The following is a 24,086-nucleotide window of genomic DNA, read 5'->3' as shown; positions in this document are numbered from 1 at the left end:
TGAGTAATGGGTTTTTAAAGCAATTTTTAGCAGTGTCAGTTTTTCTGACAAATTATTTCTTTTCTTGTCCTCATGACAGCCTTGGCAATCAGAAGAAGAGGGATCCTGGCTCCGGGAATATCCCGTGACCCTGATGCAGTTCTTTAGATACTTATATCACAACGTTCCCGACCTGGCTTCCATGTGGATGAGCCCTGACTTCCTGTGTGCATTAGCAGCCACCGTCTTCCCCTTCAACATTCGCCCTTACTCAGAGATGGTAGGAGAAGGGCGGGGGTTGGGGGAGCTGTCAAACTGGAATTAATCTGCCCTGGTGGTTAGCAGGATTTCCTTCCAGTCTTTTAAGCTTCTGACCAAGTTACAGCCTCACCTCTCCCATTATTCTCTGGTGTCTCCTCCTTACACTGTCCTCTGCTTTCCCCTAAAATAGCAGTGAATCCTGCTTCCTGTTTCATTTACCGTCCTCTTGGAAGTCCCTGGTTAATCACTCCCCTCTCCAAGTCACTGTGGACCCATTTCTTGCTTTACGTGCTCATACATGTCGTTGTGAAATGTCGTATCCAGGTTACAGAACTCTGGTCAGACCAAAATTTGTCTCAACTTTATTTATCTCAGGAATTGGGGATCTCCTGGACTTAGTTTTTAATTAATTAAAGTCAAATTAATTATAGGAGTGGTTATCTTTATACAAAAATGAAATCAGTGTTTGTCTTTTTTGTTCAACTTTCCTTACTTTGTTCCATTTTTGTTTTTTATATTCTATACTAATTTAATAGAAAATTATTAGACTGTAATCATAGGTAGTACAGGTACTTCTTCAGTCCTTTAAAACAAAGCCCCAAAGACAGTTATTACTCTATATACTTTAGAATTTCATGATATCTTCTCTTCCACCACTTACTCTAGGGCCTGGAATAAACTACTTTGTTCATACTAATTTTTCTTCATGTATGAAGGTAAAAAACTCATTATGAAACTATGGGGAATTTTAGGAGAAAGACAAGTAAAACATGACCTGGCTTGTTTCTGATTTTTAAATCCTAATTTTTCTGGTAAAAAAAGACCTTAGGAATTATCTCAACATCTTTTTCTTGTCAGCAGCTTATAATCTTTCTTTTGGTCCTTTTTTTTTTTTTTCCTGTTGGCTCAAAATTGGCTTGGTTTTGGCATTGTTTTATTTACTTATCTGGGGATTTTTTAATTTGCCAAAATGGATCATCCCTTAGGTGCTACCATTGTGCCAGATCTTTATCTGGGATTCTGTGATATTTGACTTCTCAGTAGATATATTTCAATATGTAGATACAGTCATTCTCATCATTTCATTTATTTTAAGTGCAGTTATCCACCATAGAGAGAAAATTCAACATAGAACAGATACATGGCTAGTGGCTGATCAGCTTAATACTAGAAAGAGCATGTGTTAAGTAACTGACCTGTGGTTCCCAATTGCTACCTTGAAATGAGAGTCGAATAAGCAAAGTGAGGTAATGTTTTGAATAGCTTAATGTGAGGTAAATGTTGAAGGAAAATACTGTTGCTGCTATAATTTGGTTTTTAGGAAACATGGAAGTGAAAATATCACATAAAATCAAATACAACTAGCATATATTTCTGCTTGATTATACCAGGTGACTGATCTTGATGATGAGGTTGGATCTCCGGCAGAAGAATTTAAAGCCTTTGCAGCAGACACAGGGATGAACAGAAGCCAGTCAGAATACTGCAACGTGGGCACAAAGACCTATCTGACCAACCACCCAGCTAAGAAGTTTGTTTTTGATTTCATGCGGGTCTTAATAATAGACAACCTCTGTCTTACTCCTGCCAGCAAGCAGACTCCGCTAATTGATCTTTTGTTGGAGGTAAAGACCAAAAAAATGCATTTACATCTCTTTTGTGTAGTTTTTCTAATTAGAACATTAGAAACCAAGCACATTTGATGCTAGATACCTTTCAGATTTCATGTTCTTCTGGGTTGTACAGGCAGAACATATTACAGACTATGGGATTTTTTTTTTTTTAATCTCAGATGTGCTACATACCCTAACAGTTTGTTTCTCTTCTTTCTATTCCCACAAGCATATCCCTAATTCAGTCCTTTATCGTCCTTTCCCTAGGCCAGGAATTGACGGACTCCTTGTGTAAAGGGCCAGATAGAAAATGTTTCAAGCTGTGCAGGCCATGCAATCTCTGTTACAGCTGTTCCACTGTATCATTAGAGCCAGAAAGCAGCCATTGACCATACATAAATGAATGAGCATGGCTGTGTTTCAATAAGACTTTGTCTACCAAAACTGACATAGGCTGGATTTGGCCCATGGGCTTCAGTGTGCAAACCCCTTCTCTTGACACACAGGCCTCTCCTCAGCTTATATAACTCCCTGCTTCCATCCCTCTTTTGTATTATTGCCAAGTATCATTGCTCTAGGTGTCCTGTGCGGCTTAAGACATGGTGCGTTGCACATAGTAGGTGCTTAATATGCACTTACTTAATTTTCCTCAAGACAACAAAGTTCTAGGTTGCTTGCTACCTTAGCTCAGACTGCTATAACAAAATACCATAGACTGGGGGACTTAAATAACAGGCATTTATTTCCCCCAGTTCCAGATACTGAGAAGTCTGATATTGGGACACCAGTTTGGTGAGGCTCTTGCTGTACTCTCAGATGGCAGAGAGAGAGAGAGGGAGAAAGAGAGTGAGTGCACACGTACAAGCTCTGGTGTTTCTTCTTCTTTCAAGGGCACTGATCTTCTCATGGGCACTCCACCATCATGACTTCATGTAAACCTGATTACCTGCTGATGGCTCTGTCTCTTAATGCCATCACATTGAGGGTTAGAGCTTTGCCATATAAATTTGGGGGGACACAGACATTTAGTCCACCGTACCTGCCCATTCTCCTAATAAATGATGTGAAGCAGCTGACGCACTGGAAAATGAGCCCTCCCGGCTCTAGAAATTGGTCATCCCTGAAAACCAAATGTTCACCTAGAAAAAAATCTCAAAAGGTCATAGAAAGAGAATTTAGTATATGATGAGTTGCTGTACACTCATATTTTTTCGGTCACTTCCTATAAGTAGGGTCACAGAGTCAGTTACTCCCAGGTCTCTGAAAATAAGATTCAGTCAGTGCAGAAGACTGACTGCTTGTCTCTCTGGGGAACTTCCCACAGGCTCTCAGCCATTTGGCAACTGAACCTGCACTTTCTCTGCTCCCTCTAGTGGCTAACACGGTTAACTTTTTATTTGAAACCTTAAAACCACAGGAGATACTTTTATCTTACTCATGTGAAAGTATCTCCACTCAGTCAATTAAAAGAAATTGCTAATGTAATTCAGATACCATTCATGCTGAGCATTTTAACCAGGACCACAATGTTTAATATTGGCAGGAAAATCATCATTATCATCAATAATGCATTTGGTAGAGTTTAAAAGCATGCCTGGTAGAGCTTGTCCTCGTGGAAAACTTTGAGAAGCAAGATGGCTGGTGTCTTAGTGGATTGGGTAGGAATTTGAAGCACTCTATGCAAAATGAGGTGGTGATCAGAACATGACAGGATAATCAAGTTTAGAAGAGTGTGTGCAAGAAAGCATAACCGAGCCAAACAATAAAATACATATGTGTGGAATATATGGGGAGATTTATCCAGTACAGTATTTTCAGTCTTACAGGAATTCTAATAGCTATATTAGATGATATAGATTAGCTGTGTCATCTAATAGATGATATGATTGTCTTTTATCTTGGTTTTCTATATTTTTCAGTGGGAAAGTTTGATATAACATGTATTAACCTTGAATTAACTTTCTCATTGTTGCAGAGAGTAATTTGCCCTGCAGTGGATTTGTGTCTGGCTGTACTGGGAGTTAGGGGTGGCTAGGGTTACATTTCAGGGAGAAGTAGGGAATGTCAAGATTGAAACTCCCAGGTACATTGTAAACTCCTAAAATTTAGTCACCACCTTTCACACGTCTTTTAACCTCTCACGGACTTAGTATGGTTGTTTGGTGTGTTCTTCTCTGTATTTTTAAATCATTTAATTATAACTGCATCCTAGCAGTTCTTCTCAAACATGAAGATATGTTACCATCTAATAGGAGAGATGCACATTGGCTTTTAAAAATTAACTTAATACTTTGAGGAGCTTCAACGCTACTACACAGTGTATGTACAGAATAAACATACAAAGCATTTATTGCACTAGATGTCTTCCTTTGGTGTAAAAAATAAGTGGCAAGCATATGATTTTGAATATCGTGATTATGAAGTCTTTATCTCTGAAGAAGTTCAAGAAGAGAATTATCCTGTATATTTACCATTTACCTACATGAAGGATGGGGTTTGAACCAACTGATTTTCAGTTCAGAATATGAGAGGCAGGCCATCTTCAGTCTTCATTCATTTTCAGTCTCACTACAAGATTATCTGCTTACTTGACTAGATCTACAAAAGAATGTGTGAAATTATCTTTGTTAAAAGTTAATAAAAGTAAGATTCCCATTCATATAAGCTGACCAGAGTGTGCCATTGAGGCCAAGTACAAGGGGCACACTGGGGCCTAATTGAAAGAGCATGGGTTTAGGAGTGAAAAATACCTGTTTTGAATTCTGGCCCTGTTATTTATTGTATAAGCATTTTCATCTCACTGAGCTCAATCCATTCTCTGGGGAATGATTTATATACTGCTTCCCCTACATGATTTTTATGGGAGTTAAGTATATGTAAATCATCAGCAAAATCTATCTTGAGAAATTAAATGTGTGCTGGTTATAGCTGTGTGACTGTGGCCACTGTAAGTTCTCTTTACCCCTTCTAGTTTGCCCATCTTTCAGATGGTATAAAAATAAAACGTGTCTCTCAGGGCTGCTGTGAGGATTAAATGAGATTATATATTTACGGTTCCTAACATGGGACCAGTGGCACGGAAGACTCCCTCAGAAACTGCAGTGGCCTACACTAGCGTCTCCCTGGTGGTCCTCTCTTCTTCCTACTCCCCGTGTCTGCTGTCACCACCAGGCGTCGTAGGGAGTTCATGGCCTGTGAATACCACCATGGTGGCAGGAGGCAAGCGCAAGGGAACGGATAGAAAAGGTTTTGGCTCTGCCTGCGGAAAAGCTAATGAGTGTGTGCTTGTCTGATGCCACACATACTCTCCTGTGGTCTCGGGAGTTCATGACTCTCTGTTCCATCCATCTTCTAAGAGACCTCCCCATTCCCAGCAGTGTGCATTCCGCCCTGGCTGACCCTGGGGCAAAAAGAACTCTGACATACCTGAGAGATCAGCTAAAAGGAATATTGGAGCCAGAATGAAGAAGCTCAAAATCCTCTTCTTGAAGGGCTTCAGCCCATGACAAACCACAGAGCGCTGAAAGCCTTCCTTGCAGGAGCGGCCTGCCCTCAGTGCGGACAGCAGACGCCCAGGGCTGTCTGGCCTTGCACGCAAAGATTCTGCACGGTGTCTGCCACCTGCAAAAAGGAGGCTGTGATTCTTTGAGTACTGGTGTTGACTGGCTTCCCTGCTTCTGTAGGGAAGACGCCTGACAGCCAGAAGCCAGAGCCGATCACAGTGCTCACTCTTCTCTTCCTTCTGCCCTGAACTCATCCCAGTTACCTGGTATGCAGCCAACCAGGTTTATTTAAAAGATGGCCGAAGAGACTGTAGCAGAGTTGCTCATGTGCATTTGTTAACTTCAATATGGAGACTTTTAGTAAAGCTGGGAGAGTATGGTATAGCAGGTGAAGCCATGAACTTTTGCCATCAGAGAAACTGAGGTTTGAATCCTAGTTGTGACTTAACCACTCTAAGCCTCGGTGACCTTATCTCTGAAATGGGGTGATAGTTTTACTTCAGAGAGAGATTTTTGCAGATTGAGATAATGTACAAAAAACTAAGCACTGTGTCTGGTACATAATAGTAAGTCCATAGAATGTTTAAAAAAAAAAACCTTGAGACAGCTGTGCATGCATTTATAAAGTCTTAAATCCTTTAAAAGTTAGGCTATAATAAATCTCAGCAAGAACATTTAAACCCAGCAATTAGAGCCAGTAACAAGTATACATTCTGGGTCATAATCACTCATATAACAGCTTCTCTGAGGGGATTCAGAGGATTAAATGTGCATTGATGACTGAGCCTAGCCTTAAATCCATGCAGAATACAAAAGAATATTTCTTAATTAAGTAAAGATAAATATTGTTGATGAAGCTACTTCTCTGAGTTCTGTGGCCCTTTTGTTCACAGACTCCAAAACATTGTCTCGTTAAGAGTTGATAAACTCTACTCAGTATTACTTATCCCATTAACCACCTTCAGTGGTTATGATCCAGAATGAGCACTGTCATCTTCAGGAGTGTTTAAATCCTCCTGTGAATGGAGAGCCTTCCTCTGGGAAACTTTGATCAGCTTAAACTATTTGGCAAAATGGTCTCTGATCTGATGACAGGGTAATCCTCAGGAACTCATCAGTCTGCTTCCCACTTAAACATTCTCACTTTCTCTTCCTTTGGTAGGGCTATAGTCTCCCTGTACCGTCAACATGAGGGATAGGCAGGTAGTGGGTGTCTGTGGCGCTCATGCTGACCGCGGTGATTCAGCTGTTCGCCTACACAGGGAAATTTATTAAGATTAAAAACAACATGACATGTCCTTTACTTTTTCCCAAATAGATACCAAACTCAGTTCCTAAACACTAGTACTATTTTAAATGTACTCATTAGGCCCATATTTTGTCATTTAAAAACAAATATGTCTTACCAGCAAAACAGAGAAATGTTTGCTGTAACTTGGGTTTAGCTGTTGGTTTCTAAATCCCTAGAATAAGATCCTTGATCTGAATATAGAATTTAGATTATAACTGTTCCTTTAAACCCTTTATCAGTACCACATTGAAAATCAGAATAGAAAGAAATGGGTTTTTTAAAATGGAGCACATTTCAAGCGTAAATGAAGAACAGTAGTCTGAAGCCCACTTTTGTAACGTGGTCATAAACATAGTCCCAGATCTGTCTGTTCAAGGATCTGCAAAGCATCAGTACTGTGCCTATATCTAAAACATCCAGATCTCTTTTTAAAAGAAAATTTTATGTCCGTTTGTTGAATTATTCGATATGCGACTTCTACCAAAAACTGGCATTTGAGGATGACAAAAGGATCTTCCCCACCTTTTATCCAGGGCTTTACCACCCACCTCACAGGTTAGCTACTGGACATTTGTGCACCTGGGTGATATTACCCTAATTACCAACAGAAATGCCATCTGAGAACTGTACTTTAACTTTGCGCTTGCAAGCTTTTATTCAAGATAATTTTTAAAAACATCTTTATACTGTATAAAACCCTTACCAAAGTATTGCCTATAGGGTTATTATTGTCCTCTTTATAAAAACCCACAGAGAACATTCCTCTAAGAACAATTTTAGGAAAACATCCTTGCTGACAATCTAGTGTGCTTCTTTTTATAGACAATAAAAAGCTTCGTAAACCATATCATCTTTTTTTCCCTCCTTCTTGAAGCCGAGGGAGCTCAGAGCTAAATTGCATGCTTAGTTAACTTTTTGTTACAAATATTGCCCTCCCCATCGACTTTACCCCCTTGATTACTAGGTTCCTGAGGTTTTGTATTTGTTTTAATGGCTTTATGATTTTGTCAGTATCTCATAATAAATTGCCAGCTGTCTTTGGAAGTGAGATATACTAGTAGATTATCAAATATTTATTAAATACAATCTTAGAATACTGTTTTTGGAGGACTGGATTCAAAAGATGGTGATGTTTCACTTTTGCTTCTTTTTAATTCTGTGGAAAAGTAAAAGAAAGCATAAGCCTGTCTACCATCTCTCATGTCTTGTTTTATTATTTACCAATAGGTTTTTCTTTTATGTAACTATGTAAACATGATAATATAACTATGCTTGAGCTCTTATCTTTGTTGACTTGATTTTGTTTCTAATTCTAAATTTCATTGATTAGGCTTCTCCTGAAAGATCTACAAGAACTCAGCAAAAAGAATTCCAGACTTACATTTTGGATAGTGTGATGGACCATTTGCTTGCAGCTGATGTCTTACTGGGTAATACTGTGTTTTATTTTCACTTTATCACAGTACCTAGAATCACTCTTCTCTGTCTAAATTCCTAGTGTATCTCCTTTTTAACTTCATCTTTTCTTTTCTGTGCATTTTTCCTTCATATTGGTATTTTTCTGTAGTGAGGAAGAGGCCTGTCTAGATCTTTTCTTTGAATCTGGGATAAAGAGTCAACAACAGGAAATACTTAAGTTGCTTGTCCACATCTGTACACTCAGGTGGCAGGAAGAGGACAAGTAAAGAGAAACAATGTTTTAAAAACCATAGTATGTAAATGGATTACATTTCTATGAATGTCTGATACTTTTAAAAATTAATTTGTTGTGATATACTTGTAAATAAACAAATCACAAGCATAAAGCTCCGTGAATGACCACCCAGACATCATGCCTATATAAGGCCACACAGAAATGCATTTCAGGCTCCCCCACTTCCCTCCTGCCCTGACCCCGTTACTGCTCATGGAGTCACTGTCCCGAGATCTAAAACAATAGGTTCGTTTGGCATGCTTTTGAACTTTACAAATGGAATTATACAACATGTATTTGTTGCAGTCTAGCTCCTCACACTCAGCATATTTGTGAGATGTGCCTATGTTGTTGCCTGTAGCAAGAGTCCATTTATTTTCATCACTATGTAGTCTGTTATATGAATAAATAAAATGTGTCCAATTTGTTGTGGTGGGACATTCAGTAGTTTGTAGGTTGAGATAATTAGAAATAAAGCTGCTATAAATATTCTTGTTCATATGGGCCACATATGTATATAATATTTATACATAGCTATTAGATATATGCCCATGAGTAGCATGAGTAGAGTTGTTCTTTGTAAGGGAAAGGGTGAGAGAACAGGCTGCACACCCAGTGCGGAGCTGGACACAGAGCCCAACGCAGGGCTCCGTGTGGGGCTCGATCTCATGATCCTGAGATCGTGACCTGAGCTGAAATCAAGAGTCCGACATTTAACCGACTGAGCCACCCAGGCACCCCTATGTTGTTCTCTAGGATGGCTTCCAGAACATAAATTCAAAACACATTAAGATGTTTTTTCTGTATGTCCCTATCTGGTTACAATAAAAATACAAAACTTGATACATTTACAGTGAAGCTAACATTTATATATAAAATAATGATAGAATTTATAGGAGAAGGAAAAGTAGTGATTTAACATATTGGCTACTTGAGTGCCAAGTAATAATATTAATCAAAGAACTTCCATCCTATTAAATTATTATTTTTTTTTTGCTAAGTAAGTCTGCCAAAAAGTTTTTAGTATTGTCTTAACATGTAACTCTCAAAGCATGCTGTCAGGTCAAACTTTGTGTTTGTTTTTATCACTTAAGAATCTTACTTGTACAGTATCCGTCTTACTATATAAAGATACAAAATGAAGAGTTTTACATAATGGAGTAATTTAGAGTTTGGTAGGAATAATATACTCAGTGGGGCTCCAGAACTTCTAGGAAGGAGGGGCTTATGGAGGGCATTTTGGTTAGGGGGATTAGTCTTGAAGTAGTGTGTACACAGCAAACACACCGAAGGCACTTGGGAACTTTTTTGAGGAGAAACAGGACTGAAGGTAATCATGGAGGGAAGGAGAGGTGCCCCATGACTCCACCAGCACTGACTGTAGTTTCATTTTCACAGTTGTTCTGGTCCTCTCCTATATTACTTCATTGCACTTGAAGGTATATTCAGAACAGAGTTGTGTCTGATGGTGTGTTTTACCCGTTATTAGTTACACAGAATCAATTCAAAGCTAAGAACCTGACAGCTTTTTTCTCAGAGATCCTCTGTCGCTGTCAGTTTAAGTTGAGGAACTGTTTGCTTATCACAGACAGTCTCAAGCAATACAAGACTTCACACTCTTCAATCCAAACTCTTGTCCTGCAGAAATTATTTCTTCCAACATATATCAGGATTATCGGCGTTAAATATAAGAGCCTAGTTGTCCTCTTTCTAAGTGTAGTAGATAAACTCATTTCGCATTAGCCTCATTTTTGGAGGATCTGGTCTTGTGCTGGTTGATAGCAGTTTTCTTATATTCCCCCCCCCCCGCTCAAATTTAGGGGAAGATGCATCTCTGCCTATTACCAGTGGAGGAAGCTACCAGGTATTGGTGAACAATGTGTTTTATTTCACACAACGTGTGGTGGACAAACTTTGGCAAGGCATGTTCAACAAAGAATCTAAACTTCTTATAGATTTTATAATTCAACTAATTGCACAGGTAATCTATTGTCACTGTTGGTTTTAGAGTACATGTTTTTCCTTGAAAAACTTTCCTAATGTGTCAAAATTATTGGAAATAAATGTAACTAATAAGATAATGTTAATATTTAATACAAAGCTCAGTTTATTGAAAGTGAATAAAAACTGTATACTTATAACCCTTCCCCCCATCCATAGCTTTGTGCCAACTTGTCCCTTGTAAAGTTGCCTGGTTCTCTCAAGCTGTGGGCTCTCACTGACCTCCCCACTGCTGTTGCTTTTTGCTACCCAGATACCTGGATAGCTTCCTTTTGGTTTAAATACCTTAAGCTGATACAACTTGATAGGGCTTTTTCCATTACACTATGATACAGTTGTGTGTAAAGGTTTACAGAGCAAGAAGAGTTGATAGTAAAGGAATATTTTCTTCTTGTAATGAAATTTTCACAGCGTTCATTGTAGGTCTTTGAAGGTGTCATTTAGTGAGTGTATGTGTGCTTGTGTGTGTGTGCATGTGTGTGAGTGCGTGATACCTTTGACCAAAGAATGTGGACCTGGTTTGCCACAAGTGCTTAATCTTATTCAACACGTACTGCAGAAATTAGGAAATGCTGTTATCATGTGTCATTAGCATACAATGCATAGGTTATCTAAGAATTTTTTTTTTAAGAGCTAAATTTGTATTTAAACCAAAGAGAAAAGTTTACAAGTGAGGAAACGAGACTATAGACCATCCAAAGAAGTTTTTTACTAAGCTTTTAGGTTATTTGTTTTCCCCAGCCATTTTGAGTAGAGATGTTCTTACAGACAAGTTGTAGTAGGAGGTTCTCCCTGGACAGTGCTTCCTCACGGGCTCAGATAGGCCACTCCTCTCTGCTCTGCAAGTCTTAATGGCTCTCCTCACTGGGGCATGAGGCTCTCAGCTCGTCAAATTACATTTATGTGTCTCGGGTTCCGATCCTCATCACAGCAAGAGCTTTTTGGTTTTTAACTTAGCACCCTGTACTGAGCATGGCCCCTGGTACATAGTAGACCTAATGTGATGTGTGGATGTGAAGCAGACCATTTATTTTTGTCCATTTTACTAAGCGTAGTTGCTTTCCCATCTTTAGTCCAAACGAAGATCCCAGGGATTGTCACTCGATGCGGTGTATCACTGCCTCAACAGGACCATCTTGTACCAGTTCTCACGGGCACACAAAACCGTTCCGCAGCAGGTGGCTCTCCTAGATTCGCTCCGGGTGCTGACGGTCAACAGGAACCTCATCCTGGGGCCCGGGAACCACGACCAAGAATTCATTAGCTGCCTGGCTCACTGCCTTATTAATCTGCATGTTGGGAGGTAACTTTTTCACATTCAGTTTGCTGCCATGAATTTGTCTTTTATATTTTTCCACCAAAATTCTTTGTTCTACTTTTTTGATAGTAACATTTCTTTTTCCTCTTAATCTCGGTTTTAAAACTTCATGGAAAATAGAAGAGATGAGGGTTACATTTGTGCACTGAAATTGTGAGCTTTTTTCCCTTTAATTTTCTATGTCTTTAAGCTGAACATTCATCACCTTATGTCACATATGGAATTTAAAAAAGTTTACTTTAAAAATAAACAAAATACACATTGTTGGAGGTTAAGAGGGATAAACAGAAAAGAACGTTATGAATAAATGCAGTGCTCTGAGTGAAGTGGGTAAAATTAGGATTTTTCCAATGATTGCTTTGACAGATTCTTATTTAGTGTCTGGACATTGAATTAGGCACTGGGATGAGATATGAGCAAGAAAGACTCCATGGCAGGGTCTTGGAACGTGCAGTCTAGGAGGGGAGACAGACAATCAGGTGTGCATGGTGGAAGCATGGTGCTTTGGGAGCTTGGAACAGGTGCTGCGAACGGGAAGGAGACACTGGCTGAGTTGCAACCTGAGCATGCTTGAGGAGGTTAGCCCTCCACTGAGGATGAGAAAGAGTGATGTGGAAACAGAGAGCCATCTGTATGAGTGCCCGGGAAAGGAAAGAATATGGCACTTAGGGGAAACTGCAAGTATCTCCCTGCAACTGAGTGAAGGGTGGTGGGATGAGAGACTGTGGGGGAGGTGGCGCATAGGCCCATGAGGAAAATGTTCTTAGGAACTTTTGGTAATTTTTAGGTAAAAATGTTAATAGTAACCAAAAAGCACCTTAAATATTAAGACGCCCATCTTGATGCTGTTGTTTAGTTTCATTACATTTGGCCAGGTGGATTTGTGAGATCACTCTATGAAATGGCATGTTCCTGATGAAGTAGTAGTTCTGTGTTGTGCATCTGCTGAGTATCTGTCTGCCAGTTTGGGAACTTGGTGATAGAGCCAGCATTTGCATGTGTCTGCAGGGTTATACTTAGTCATTATAGCTTTCAGCTACAGTCATTTCCTTCAGAGTTTAAACTGACTGGAATTTTTCAGCAACGTGGATGGGTTTGGACTGGAAGCAGAAGCCCGCATGACTACATGGCACATTATGATCCCCTCTGACATTGAACCAGACGGTGGTTACAGCCAAGATATTAGTGAAGGTAATTACCTCGACTTGTTTTCTTCCTTTTTTCTCCCCACTCTCCCCATTGCCAAAAAGAATTGTTTTTTAAGAGACAGAGATGAGCATAGGAATTGGGAGGGGGAGAGGGAGAGAGAATCTTAAGTAGGCTCCATGCCCAGTGCAGAGATGGACCCAGGGCTCTATCTCATGACCCTGATATCATGACTCAAGCCAAAATTAAGAGTTGGACGCTTAACCAACTGAGCTACCCAGGCACCCCTCATTTCCAGTTTTTAAGATAGACTGTCCCCTCCCAAAAACCTCACCTCAGATACTGTCAGTAATGGCAACCAGTGCTCCAATAGGTCCCTCCTGAACATACGCCAATATGCCCACCATCATAACCAGCCCACCAGCTGGAGCTCTTCTTATGTTGCTAGCCCCTAACATTTCATGGTAACACTGGGAGATTTGATGATACTTACATTTGCACAAATAGTAGTATCAATATTAATGTAGCATTTACCATTAAGAGAGCTGCCTATTGGTAGTGTTAGATAGGTCTCATTAGAGGTGCAAATATTACTTGAGACAGGTCATCACTACCACCATTTTTATTCTCTTTTATTCATTTTCTCTTTTAATATAGTTTTCCCTATGATTTTTATAAATATTATGCATAAAAATTCAGAGTGGATTCATTTCTAATTTGCACATTGGTCAAAAAGTCATAACTGTAAAAGTATTTGTCTCCACAGCCATACAGTGTGGTAGTTTTGCATATGATTTTATCCTTTGGAAGTACACCACTTGTTCTTTCCTTCATTTAAGCATTAATTTATTATCTGTCCTTCACTAACACATCGTGAAGCCCAGACACTGAGAACATCCCCCAAGGAACTGACAACCCAGAACACTGTTTCTCAAAGCAAAGTGCTCAGACCAATAACATCAGCATCATTTGGGAACTTGTTAGAAAAGTACATGCTCTGGCCCCACTCATACCTACTGAATCAGAAACTCTGTGGGTGGAGACCAGCAATCTGAACAGGTGTCCAGGTGACTCTGATGCTTGCTGAAGATTGGTCTAGAGCAGGAGTCAGACCAATTAGCAAGGAGTCCAAAGCAAGATGGAGTTTAATAGTAAATGTTCTTTTAAAATACTTATTTCTTGCCTATTGCAAAATATTAAAGAACTAACTTAATCTTGAACTTATTTTAAATAGTCAGATGTAAAACTTACTTTTAAATGGGCAAGGTTCTTATACAGAAGAGCTAGACAATGAAATGTGTATGTAATTTCCAGTTTTATAAATAAAAAACGCAATCTTCTGCATACAGATGAAGTTTTTTTTTGTTGTTTTTTTGTTTGTTTGTTTTTGTTTTTTTAAGTTCTTCAAGTAACCAACCACATTTTTGGTTATATGAGCAGTTTTTATTGAACTTAATACTATCTGAAGCCTTTTTTTTTTTTGACAATTAAGTACTGTAGATGAGATTCTTAGATGAAAGGCATGAAGAAAATTGCTACCTTTATATTGTGTTTTTGATAAATTGTGTTTTTGTTGTTGTTGATTTCATTTCCTAGGGCGTCAGCTTCTCATAAAAGCTGTCAACAGAGTTTGGACTGAATTGATTCACAGTAAGAAGCAAGCCTTGGAGGAACTCTTCAAAGTCACTCTGCCTGTGAATGAAAGGGGTCACGTGGACATAGCTGTAGCAAGGCCGCTCATTGAAGAAGCTGGTTTAAAGTGCTGGCAGAACCATTTGGGTAAGAGAGGCCGCAGAGGTCATGTGACTAACAGATTTACATGCATCTGAGTATGTGGGTGCACTTTAGATACAAAATTAAAAACTTCCCCAGAGAATGTCATGACGGCAGCAGAAGTGAAAAGCAACACTCATTCTAGAATGACTATGTTGAGATTTGGCATTTCTTCTCAGATTTTTTTTTTTTAATCTAAAATATGTTACACGTCTGGCATCTATGAATTTGGAAGATAATGCATTGCTCACAGATGCAGTCCCTGGTCACCGTCTTGGTTATAAATCCATAATCCCTTCTCCGTAATTCTGAAATTCAAAAAGCCCTAAAAACCTAAGGTTTTTTCATGAATTTGGTGTCCAAAAATCACTTGTTGCAAAACCTAATCTATATTTATCCTACTTACTATAAATATTCACACATTTTGCTGCAGAAATATTATCGTGTTCAATTATGGTTTACTGCCATTGACCCTCAGGATTATATACTATACAGTGTATGTACCATATCACCTTATAAAATCCAAAACCTTCTGAATTCCTGAGTATATACAGCACCAAATATTTTAGATGGGGAGTTGTGAATTGTTATTAACTTAGAAACTGAATACAGTTAAAATCAGTTTGCGTTTACTGTAGAGCTGTGAAGTTTCAAACACATGCCAGCTCAGCTGGTATAATAATTGTCAAGCAGATATGCTAATACAAGATCACGGGCAAGTAAATGTGAAATATCCTAGAGAATGTCTGTGTCTGTTGTCTGTAGTGTAAACTGCTTTTGATGACTACAGAATTGTGATGTGTAACCTGGATGCAGAAATGTTAAAAGTAAGACTGATAAATACACGGAGAAATTTTAAAGTAATCTAATTTTGATTTCATAGCCCATGAAAAGAAATGCATAAGTCGAGGAGAAGCTTTAGTGCCCACCACACAATCCAAATTGTCCCGTGTCAGCAGTGGCTTTGGTCTTTCCAAGTTAACAGGATCGAGAAGGAATCGAAAGGAAAGTGGTCTTAATAAACACAGTCTTTCCACCCAGGTACATTGTTTGGTTTCATCGATGTATTATTAGAAATCTTTATTTCAAGATTTACTTGTAGTGTTCTATATAACACACTTAACCTCTATAAGCACATGATTTGAAGTGGAACTTTTCTGAATTTTTGCTTTTAGAAGAGATAAAAAAATAACCCAGGTAATGGAAACTTCTCCCAATTTATTATGACGAAATTGAATTATGAGTCTTGTGTATGCAGACCCACTTCATAACTGGACATGAGATTCACATTATTGATACGTGACCATACAATGGGTTATTTTTTTCCCCCAGTTTTTCCAAACTTTCAATAATTTTGTTGCTAACCATTATATAAATTTTAAAGCAGTACCAGAACAAAATGGTTTTTTTATTCTTTATAATCTTGTCATATATATTGTGATTGATTTTTTTAAACTCATCTACCTCCATTAATTTTTTCCCGATCATACTTCCTTTGCCATCCTGGAATCTTAGTGGCAGCAGTGTAAAGGGTCTGAGAGAAACAGTGTGTATCATTCATTCCCTATGTCAGGTTGGATTCCCCAGGAAGCACACTGAGAGGGTGTTTGGTGCAGGATGTTTTTTACAGGTGCCCTTATGGTCCATATTTGTGAAGGGTAAGAAAGGAAGCAGGATCGGTCACAGGGAAATACCAGGTTACAAGGCAGGTCCAGGCTCAACTGACCTAAGTGGAACTTTGGGGCCAAAATGGCCTTTCATAGTTGACCTGTGCTGAGCTGAAATGGCTGAACCTGGTTAACCCCAAATCAGCCAGTCATTGGGTTTGGGGTTTCCTGGCCATTCTCTGCATCTGAGTTGATCCCCAACGGTGCTGATGGCACCCTCAGAAGCTGTGGGAGCCAGCCCATTCTGGAAGGAGCATAGAGATGGGGGAGAAAGCATGTGGATCTCTGTCCATCACACAAGCCTCCCCTAGATTCATCACATCACATAATTAATCTTTAGGAGTTTTTTGTTTTGTTTGTTTTGTCTTATAGTTGTATCTTTAATGGAATTTTAATAAATTTACTTGGCATTACTTTAAGGCTAGTTAACATTTTTCTAGGAAAATCCATGAAACACTAAGCCTCTTTTTCCATCCATTGTTAGGAGATTTCTCAGTGGATGTTTACACATATTGCTGTTGTCCGTGACTTGGTAGATACACAATATAAGGAATATCAGGAGGTAAGAATTCATAACCACAGTAAAGATTTCTCTTGCATTCTTCGAGTGAGAAAGAACTCTCTCATGATACTTTTTTACCGCTTTTAAGAGTAAGTTGCTGAACTGCATTCATCGTCAGAAGATGTTTTTAATTATTGCTGCCAATGGCTACTTTGGTCACTGGTTTTAAGATAGAAAAATCTGAACTTCCTAGAGGCAGATGGCATTTAAAAAACAACAAACTGAAAATCAGCACAACCGAATTCCATCGACATTAACTACTGACATACATACTGCATGGGTTGTTCCTAACAAATATTAAAATAAAAGAAAATCCCTCTCTTTTGGACTTAACAAGGAGACTGTGAAAATATGCATCCAAGTCTCTGAAAGTCTCCCAAAATTAAAAAAAAACTCTTAAATCTAAATAATTTTTTATTATAGACACTGGGTGTTTACGTTGGTAAGAAATAAATTCAGTGAAATCCTCTTGGTGAATTCATAACTATTCTAAATATTTTGTTTCCAAAGTGGCTGATTTAGATCTATTGAAGGTTTCTGAATGATTAACTGCTAATATTTTATGGGCATACACTAGCTATTTGTTATACGGGATTCACCTCCCTCCATCCCCCCTTATATGTAAGTACTACTGTGATATCATGTAATTTCAAGATTATTCATTCAGTAATCTTCACTATATAAAGAGATTTTATTCTTAGATTGATATTACATACTTATGTTCTATGAACCATTAGATAAGGTACTCTAACTTAAAATCATCTGCTAAATTGCTGTACATCTTGACATTTGATAAATAGCCAGAAGTTATACCAGTTCATAAATTTTCACTTAAGTAAAATGGTTTAGATCTATCCCAGTAGTCAGTTGAAAATGGTTTTCCTTTCATTTTTATATGAACATCAAGTACTTTATCAGAGCTGCATGTTTGTATTCTTTACCTAAAATCTTGGCAAATGTTACCAAGCTGACCAGTAAGCCAATACGCTGGCAGTATTTCTTGTTCTGATTAACTAGATCTTCTCCTGTGCACGTTCAAGTACTTGTTTTGTGACTTGGAGGTGGGAGGGAGAGAGTCGTCCTTAAATTACCATGTTTATCTATTGACTTACACTGGACTAAGCATTGCAGTGTATGTTCATAAGTAATATTTCCAGGTCCTAGCTTCAGTGTCCTTTGTTCAAGTGTACCTCACCCTTGCCCTTGTACCTATCTGTCATTTATTTGGTGTTAAGCACTTGGGCCCCCACAAAAAATCACACCTTCTCACAGAATTCGTAGGCCTCTGTAACCATAAACAAATATAATTTTACTTTTATAATTTTGACTGAAATGATATGCACTCGTTTTGTTTGCACATATTAACTTGGCTTTAAGTTATTTGTAGACTTTTGATTATTCCTCCTGCTTTTGTTTGAAAAATAACCTGGACTCCCTCCCCTTAGCGTCAGCAAAATGCCCTGAAGTATGTGACAGAAGAGTGGTGCCAAATCGAGTACGAACTGTTGCGGGAGCGAGGGTTGTGGGGCCCCCCCATCGGCTCCCATCTAGACAAATGGATGTTGGAGATGACAGAAGGGCCCTGCAGAATGAGGAAAAAAATGGTGCGAAATGATATGTTTTATAACCATTACCCTTACGTGCCAGAGACGGAGCAAGAGGCAAACGTGGCGGTGAGTATGTGGAATTGAATGTTTGTGATGGCTCTTTCAGGGGTCTCTTCCTCTTGGCAGGCATCTTTCTTTTAGGTCAGTTACCGAAAGTATCTAAGTTAGCAAACTCATTAAGCTGTATTCAGTTCATCAGGCAGGGTGGCGGTGGTGGTGGGAGGCAGCGATGACGCGGCAGGGAAACATCAAGGGAAGGGCTACAGCTTCAAGTCTGTGGAGCCACGTGCCCAGAGTGGAGCCCAGGCTCTGCCCCTTCGCTCACTGGGTGACCCAGGACAGGCCACTGGGCCACTTTAGGTTCCTGTTTCCTCCTGCCTAACGGGGAGAAAAAGACAGCTCCATCTCAAAAGCTGTTAGGATTAGATTGGTTAACATTAGTAAAGCACTTACATGGTGCTTATTTTGTGCCAGACGCTGCTCTAAGTGAAGTTAAGTAAATAGATATTGGCATAAGCAGTGTTCTTGGAAGAAACACAGAAGAGAGCTAAAGAATAATCGCCTGAGTATGTGGATCTTTCTCTGTGTGTTAAGAAACATCATCAATGAGTCCACAGGTTTAAAACACAGCATTTGCCAATAAGTTTCCTTATTCAGATAAGTCCCCCTTCCCCAAAGTCTTAATTCAGACTTGCACATGACCAGAGAAATTTTATCTAAGTTGCTGATGGTCTAGGAATCGTGTTTTTAAGTTTAGGAAGATAGACTCTCCCAATAAAGCCACTTCAAGTTCAAAAGAGATAACACAAGAGTATAAACATCTGCTGAATTTAATTCTGAGCGTCCTCATAATATTTCTAAGTAGCAATTCAACTCTTCGGTGTCCAATAACAATCTTCTGCCTCCAAAATGAAGAGTATTTTTGTCCTTAGAAAAGTCGTGTTTGTCGTAGAATCACAGCTTTGGGAGTTAAAAGGGGGTCTCACTGGTCATCTCATCCAGCCTATTACTATCATTTTAATGTTTAATCCGTTACAGAGACATTATTGATGAAGTATTTTACATTGTTTTTTGTACCTTCCGTTTGAAATGCCGTCTGTATTTCACAGTAACAGCACGTCTCCGTCCCGACTGGCCACATTTCACATAGGTAGTGGCTGCTAAATTGAACCGGGGCAGTTCTAGAGAGTCCCTGATTCTTAGACCACTGTGTTGTGACTTTTTAAAAATCTGTACTCCTTCTTTTTTTTTTTTTTTTTTTTTAGATTTTATTTATTTATTTGACAGAGAGAAATCACAAGTAGGCAGAGAGGCAGGCAGAGAGAGAGGAGGAAGCAGGCTCCCTGCTGAGCAGAAAGCCCGATGCGGGGCTTGAACCCAGGACCTGGGATCATGACCCGAGCCGAAGGCAGCGGCTTAACCCACTGAGCCACCCAGGCACCCCTGTACTCCTTCTTGATAAACGAAATTCTTTCGTCTTCCTTTAACATCATTTAGATTTTTTGAGGCATCAGCTAAATTTTTTAAAAAATTAGTATTATAACTTTTTAAAAATGTAGTCTAGAGAAATTTATTCTAAGATTCTCCCCCTTCCCAAGCATCTGACCAACTATGCTTCATGAGGACAGGAAGGTGATGGAGTATCTCTCAAGGGAGTATATGCCACGCTTAGTTTCACTTTAGTGTTCAGCTGCCTCTAAAATCAATCCAGTGGAAACTCCTAAACCCACTGAGAAACCTGGATCACTGCGCAGAATCATCTGCTGAAGAAGGCCTGTCTTTCTTGGATGTTTGGTTAATAGGATTTTAGGATCTGTGAGGTCATAAAGTTTGAACTTTTTAGTGTTTGAACCTTTACCCACTGTAGAAGTTTTATAATACTTCATTTAAAAACTTTCTTTCAAACCCTTCTTGGGTTTTAAATACTTTCACATTCTTGACTTTACATTTGATTTTGTCAACAATGGAAGAAATGAGATTTATAAAAAAGAGGCTTGGAACACAGATCTTCTAATAAATAGTTTGGATTCTACGATGTGAGGGCAGTTTGCATAGTTCCTATGTCTCGTCTCTTTCTGCCAAAACCCTGGCTGTATTTATTTTGTGGTCAGTGATTTCACTTCTGTCCTGATACTTCTTAGAGTATAGGTCTTAGAGCTGCTAATATATAGTTATCTAAGATTTTTCATGATAGCTTCCTAAAGTTCACTTTGCTCAAAGCTGTTCCATTCTGTCAAGAACGTCATACATGGTACAGCTGTAACTCAAAGCACCATAATTTCTAGTACTATTGCACTATGGAAAAAAAATTAATAAACCCATACCTTGCAGCCTCTACTAGTACCTGCTTTTGTTAGAGTAAACCAGCAGGGCAGTCTCTAATTCTTAACCTTTTTTTCCTACCAAATAAATACTTCAAGCCTATAACAATTTGATAAAATATTTCTTATTGAGTCAGCAATCATATAAATTGAATCCATTCAAGAATACTAAAATATAAGATGAATATATATGCTCTCCTAGAAATGTAACCAACTCACTATTTTTATTTAACTGAGGCATACACTTTTGAATGTTTTTATTTAACTGAGGCATATTTTTTACTTATATAACTATAATATTTTTATATTATTTATTCCTTTTTTTTATAACAGTGCCATTCACTTTATAAAAGTATATTTAAACTTCTGTATCAGATAAAAACAAAATAACCTATTTGGGGTTCGCACTTACAACCTTAGTATTATTAGCATTTTACATAAGCAAAAGCATTCACCAGCCTGAAAAATCCAAACAGACAGTCTCAGAAATAAGTGTGTACCATATGGAGCTTATTTTTTAACCAGATGGGTTACATATTGGGAAATACAAGGCAGTCAAGAAATGCTGGAGATACATTAACAAAAAAGGAAAGAGGGGGTGGGAAGGATGTGGACTTTACAGAATGTGGACTTTATGTGGCTTAGTTCATGCACGAGTCAAGGTTGATCTTCTATGATGAAATTTTCTCGATGACTAATTATTTTGGTCTTGCCAGTTCAGAATCCTTTTAATTTGAAATGCCATTAAAGATTACTTTTATTTTGTGGATTATGCACTCTGGTAATGTTCTCCGCAAAGAAAATTCCCCAAAGTAGAAGCAACTGCTCTCCTACTGACTTCTTTCATGACATCAAACAAGAAGAGCAGATACAAAGCACAATGAGTGCGATGCTAACACTGTTTTCCTGATTTTACAGATGAGGAATCAAAACCTAGAGAAAGGTCTAGGCACAGCTCCTAAGTAGCAGAGTTTGATATAATGAGTATATAGGATGAGAGTTCCTTAGCAGTTGAATCACTTTTGGAAAAGAAGCGATTCCAACCTTTGATGGTTTTGTGACCTTATTGGTGGACTGTGAGTTTCTTCCAGACAGAAAGAAACAATATACTAGGTGTTGTCTCTGTAATGCTAACAGAGTATTAAGAACTTAATAAATGTTGAGTGAATGGAATACCAGCACTCTTTATCCTGAAGTTATAGACTTTTTCCATTGCTTTAGCATATAGAATTTAGCATTCTATAGAATTTTCCTAATTCTGAAATTTTTCCACTAAAAAGGACTAGAGCCAAATTACAAAATTTGGTCCTAAAGTTTATAACTTGGCAGAGGGCTCTACAAGAAAAAGGGCATAAATTTATGAATATGAAATTACCTAGGCGCCTCTTTCCAGGGTTTTGAAAGGATCCCATGGGAAGTGAAGGCTATTGAAGTTTAAGCTTTATTAACTCTATAGAAAATCCACCTCTGTCCCAAACAGTATTCCACATTGCTTCCCAGTTCTTCCATTTCCATTCCCATAAATGTGTTGCCTTCCTTGCCTGCATGTTTATAAAATAGAGTCAGTACTTTTTGCAATGTAAGAGGTATGTGCCAACCTAAAAATTGCTTTGGAAGCCTCTTCTTGCTAGGTAAAGCAGACTTTACCTGAGCAAGGGCAATTGACTAATCTTTTGCCTTTGTAAGAATAATACTGTTCCAGTGGCATTTAAATTTTTAGTTCTGTTGATTAAAGAATACAGTGATGATTAAATTTTTTTTCTTGTTTTAAAATCTTTGATGTGTTAGAAATGAATTAACTGACTTTTTTTTCTCTAGTCATTCAAGTTTTATTTCTTAAACCTTGATATTGTTACACATTGTATACAGGATAGCTTGCTGCTCTAAGTTTTGAACTTTGTTTCTTCATTTTTTTTTAAATATTTTATTTATTTGACAGAGATCACAAGTAGGCAGAGAAGCAGGCAGAGAGGGGGAAGCAGGCTCCCCGCTGAGCAGAGAGCCCAATGTGGGGCTCGATCCCAGAACCCTAGGATCACGACCAGAGCCGAAGGCAGAGGCTTAACCCACTGAGTCACTCAGGCACCCCTGTTTCTTGATTTTTTTTTTTTTAAGATTTTATTTATTTGTTTGTCAGAGAGAGAGAGAGAGAGCGCACAAGTGAGCACAGGCAGACAGAGTGGCAGGCAGAGGCAGAGGGAGAAGCAGGCTCCCCACAGAACAAGGAGCCCGATGTGGGACTTGATCCCAGGACGCTGGGATCATGACCTGAGCCGAAGGCAGCGGCCCAACCAACTGAGCCACCCAGGCGTCCCTGTTTCTTGATTTTTAAATTGGATGTTTATAGAATATAGAATGTTCTTTTAGAGTCTCATTTGCATTAGACTTAAGAGCTTTCATAGTTTATCTACTAAAATTATTTTAATAAAAGTAGGAGTAATAATTTTTGTCATGAGAATAATTAGGTACATATGGAAACAACTATTCTCACATGAAAATGATTCCTCTCTGTACAGTGACTTTCCTTGAGGGGTAACATAACTAAAACAGCTATGCTAAATTGCACCTTAATTCTATATTTTAAGTGGTAATGTCAGTTGTAGTTATTGTTAAGATGTGAGCCACCTCGAGAATGATGAAAATATAAAATCCAGTGGCTTTTAAGCAATTGTCTCATTGCTATGAATCCTATGGAAGAAGAATGAGATTCCATATTTTTCCATTAAAAAAATCATATTTAGGGCGCCTGGGTGGCTCAGCGGGTTAAAGCCTCTGCCTTCAGCTTAGGTCATGATCCCAGTGTCCTGGGATCGAGTCCCACATCGGGCTCTCTGCTCAGCGGGGAGCCTGCTTCTTCCTCTCTCTCTGCCTTCCTCTCTGCCTACTTGTGATCTCTGTCTGTCAAATAAATAAATAAAATCTTTAAAAAAAATCATATTTAGATACAAAAACCAGGTTTTAATTTTGTGACCCCCCCCCCTTATTTTCATGAATTTATTTTCATGGAGTAATAATCTCAAACAAATTTACTACTGTTTGTAAATACATTGGGGTTAAGACCATACTGTGTCTACCTTTTAATTTTGGGCTGCTTAGGACAAAAGAGTAATTGACTTGCTTGAAGTTTCCCTTTCTAATTAAGGGAGTCCCTGTGGCTGCCTCCACATAGATTTTTTATGTAATATAGAGATGTCACAGGACTCATAGAAACTAAGCAGCTCATTCAGGAAATTCCATTGCCAACATTATAGAAAAATTTGAAGAAAATGACTAAAGAATTATTTTCTAGAAATTCTGACTTTGAAAATTTAAGATTTCTATGTAAACATAATTATAATAATTAGTTACAAA

General features: G+C 38.5%; 1 protein-coding gene across 9 annotated transcripts in view; it reads left to right on the top strand.

The window, feature by feature from the left end:
* The window catches only part of WDFY3 (WD repeat and FYVE domain containing 3), a 279,105-nt gene that overhangs the window by 202,571 nt on the left and 52,448 nt on the right, over positions 1 to 24,086 (top strand). For 8 of the 9 annotated variants that reach the window (XM_047717875.1, XM_047717871.1, XM_047717877.1 and 5 more), the window contains 10 exons: positions 80 to 259; positions 1,632 to 1,865; positions 7,978 to 8,077; positions 10,161 to 10,321; positions 11,415 to 11,644; positions 12,741 to 12,850; positions 14,402 to 14,584; positions 15,462 to 15,619; positions 16,730 to 16,807; positions 18,253 to 18,480. In XM_047717875.1, coding sequence (XP_047573831.1) covers positions 80 to 259; positions 1,632 to 1,865; positions 7,978 to 8,077; positions 10,161 to 10,321; positions 11,415 to 11,644; positions 12,741 to 12,850; positions 14,402 to 14,584; positions 15,462 to 15,619; positions 16,730 to 16,807; positions 18,253 to 18,480 — 1,662 coding nt within the window. The remainder of the gene's footprint in view (positions 1 to 79; positions 260 to 1,631; positions 1,866 to 7,977; positions 8,078 to 10,160; positions 10,322 to 11,414; positions 11,645 to 12,740; positions 12,851 to 14,401; positions 14,585 to 15,461; positions 15,620 to 16,729; positions 16,808 to 18,252; positions 18,481 to 24,086) is intronic. The other variant, XM_047717876.1, reaches the window with a different exon arrangement.

Source organism: Lutra lutra, chromosome 2 (genome assembly GCF_902655055.1).
Source record: "Lutra lutra chromosome 2, mLutLut1.2, whole genome shotgun sequence".
Taxonomy (NCBI): domain Eukaryota; kingdom Metazoa; phylum Chordata; class Mammalia; order Carnivora; family Mustelidae; genus Lutra; species Lutra lutra.
This window is presented reverse-complemented; position numbering and strand designations above follow the sequence as displayed.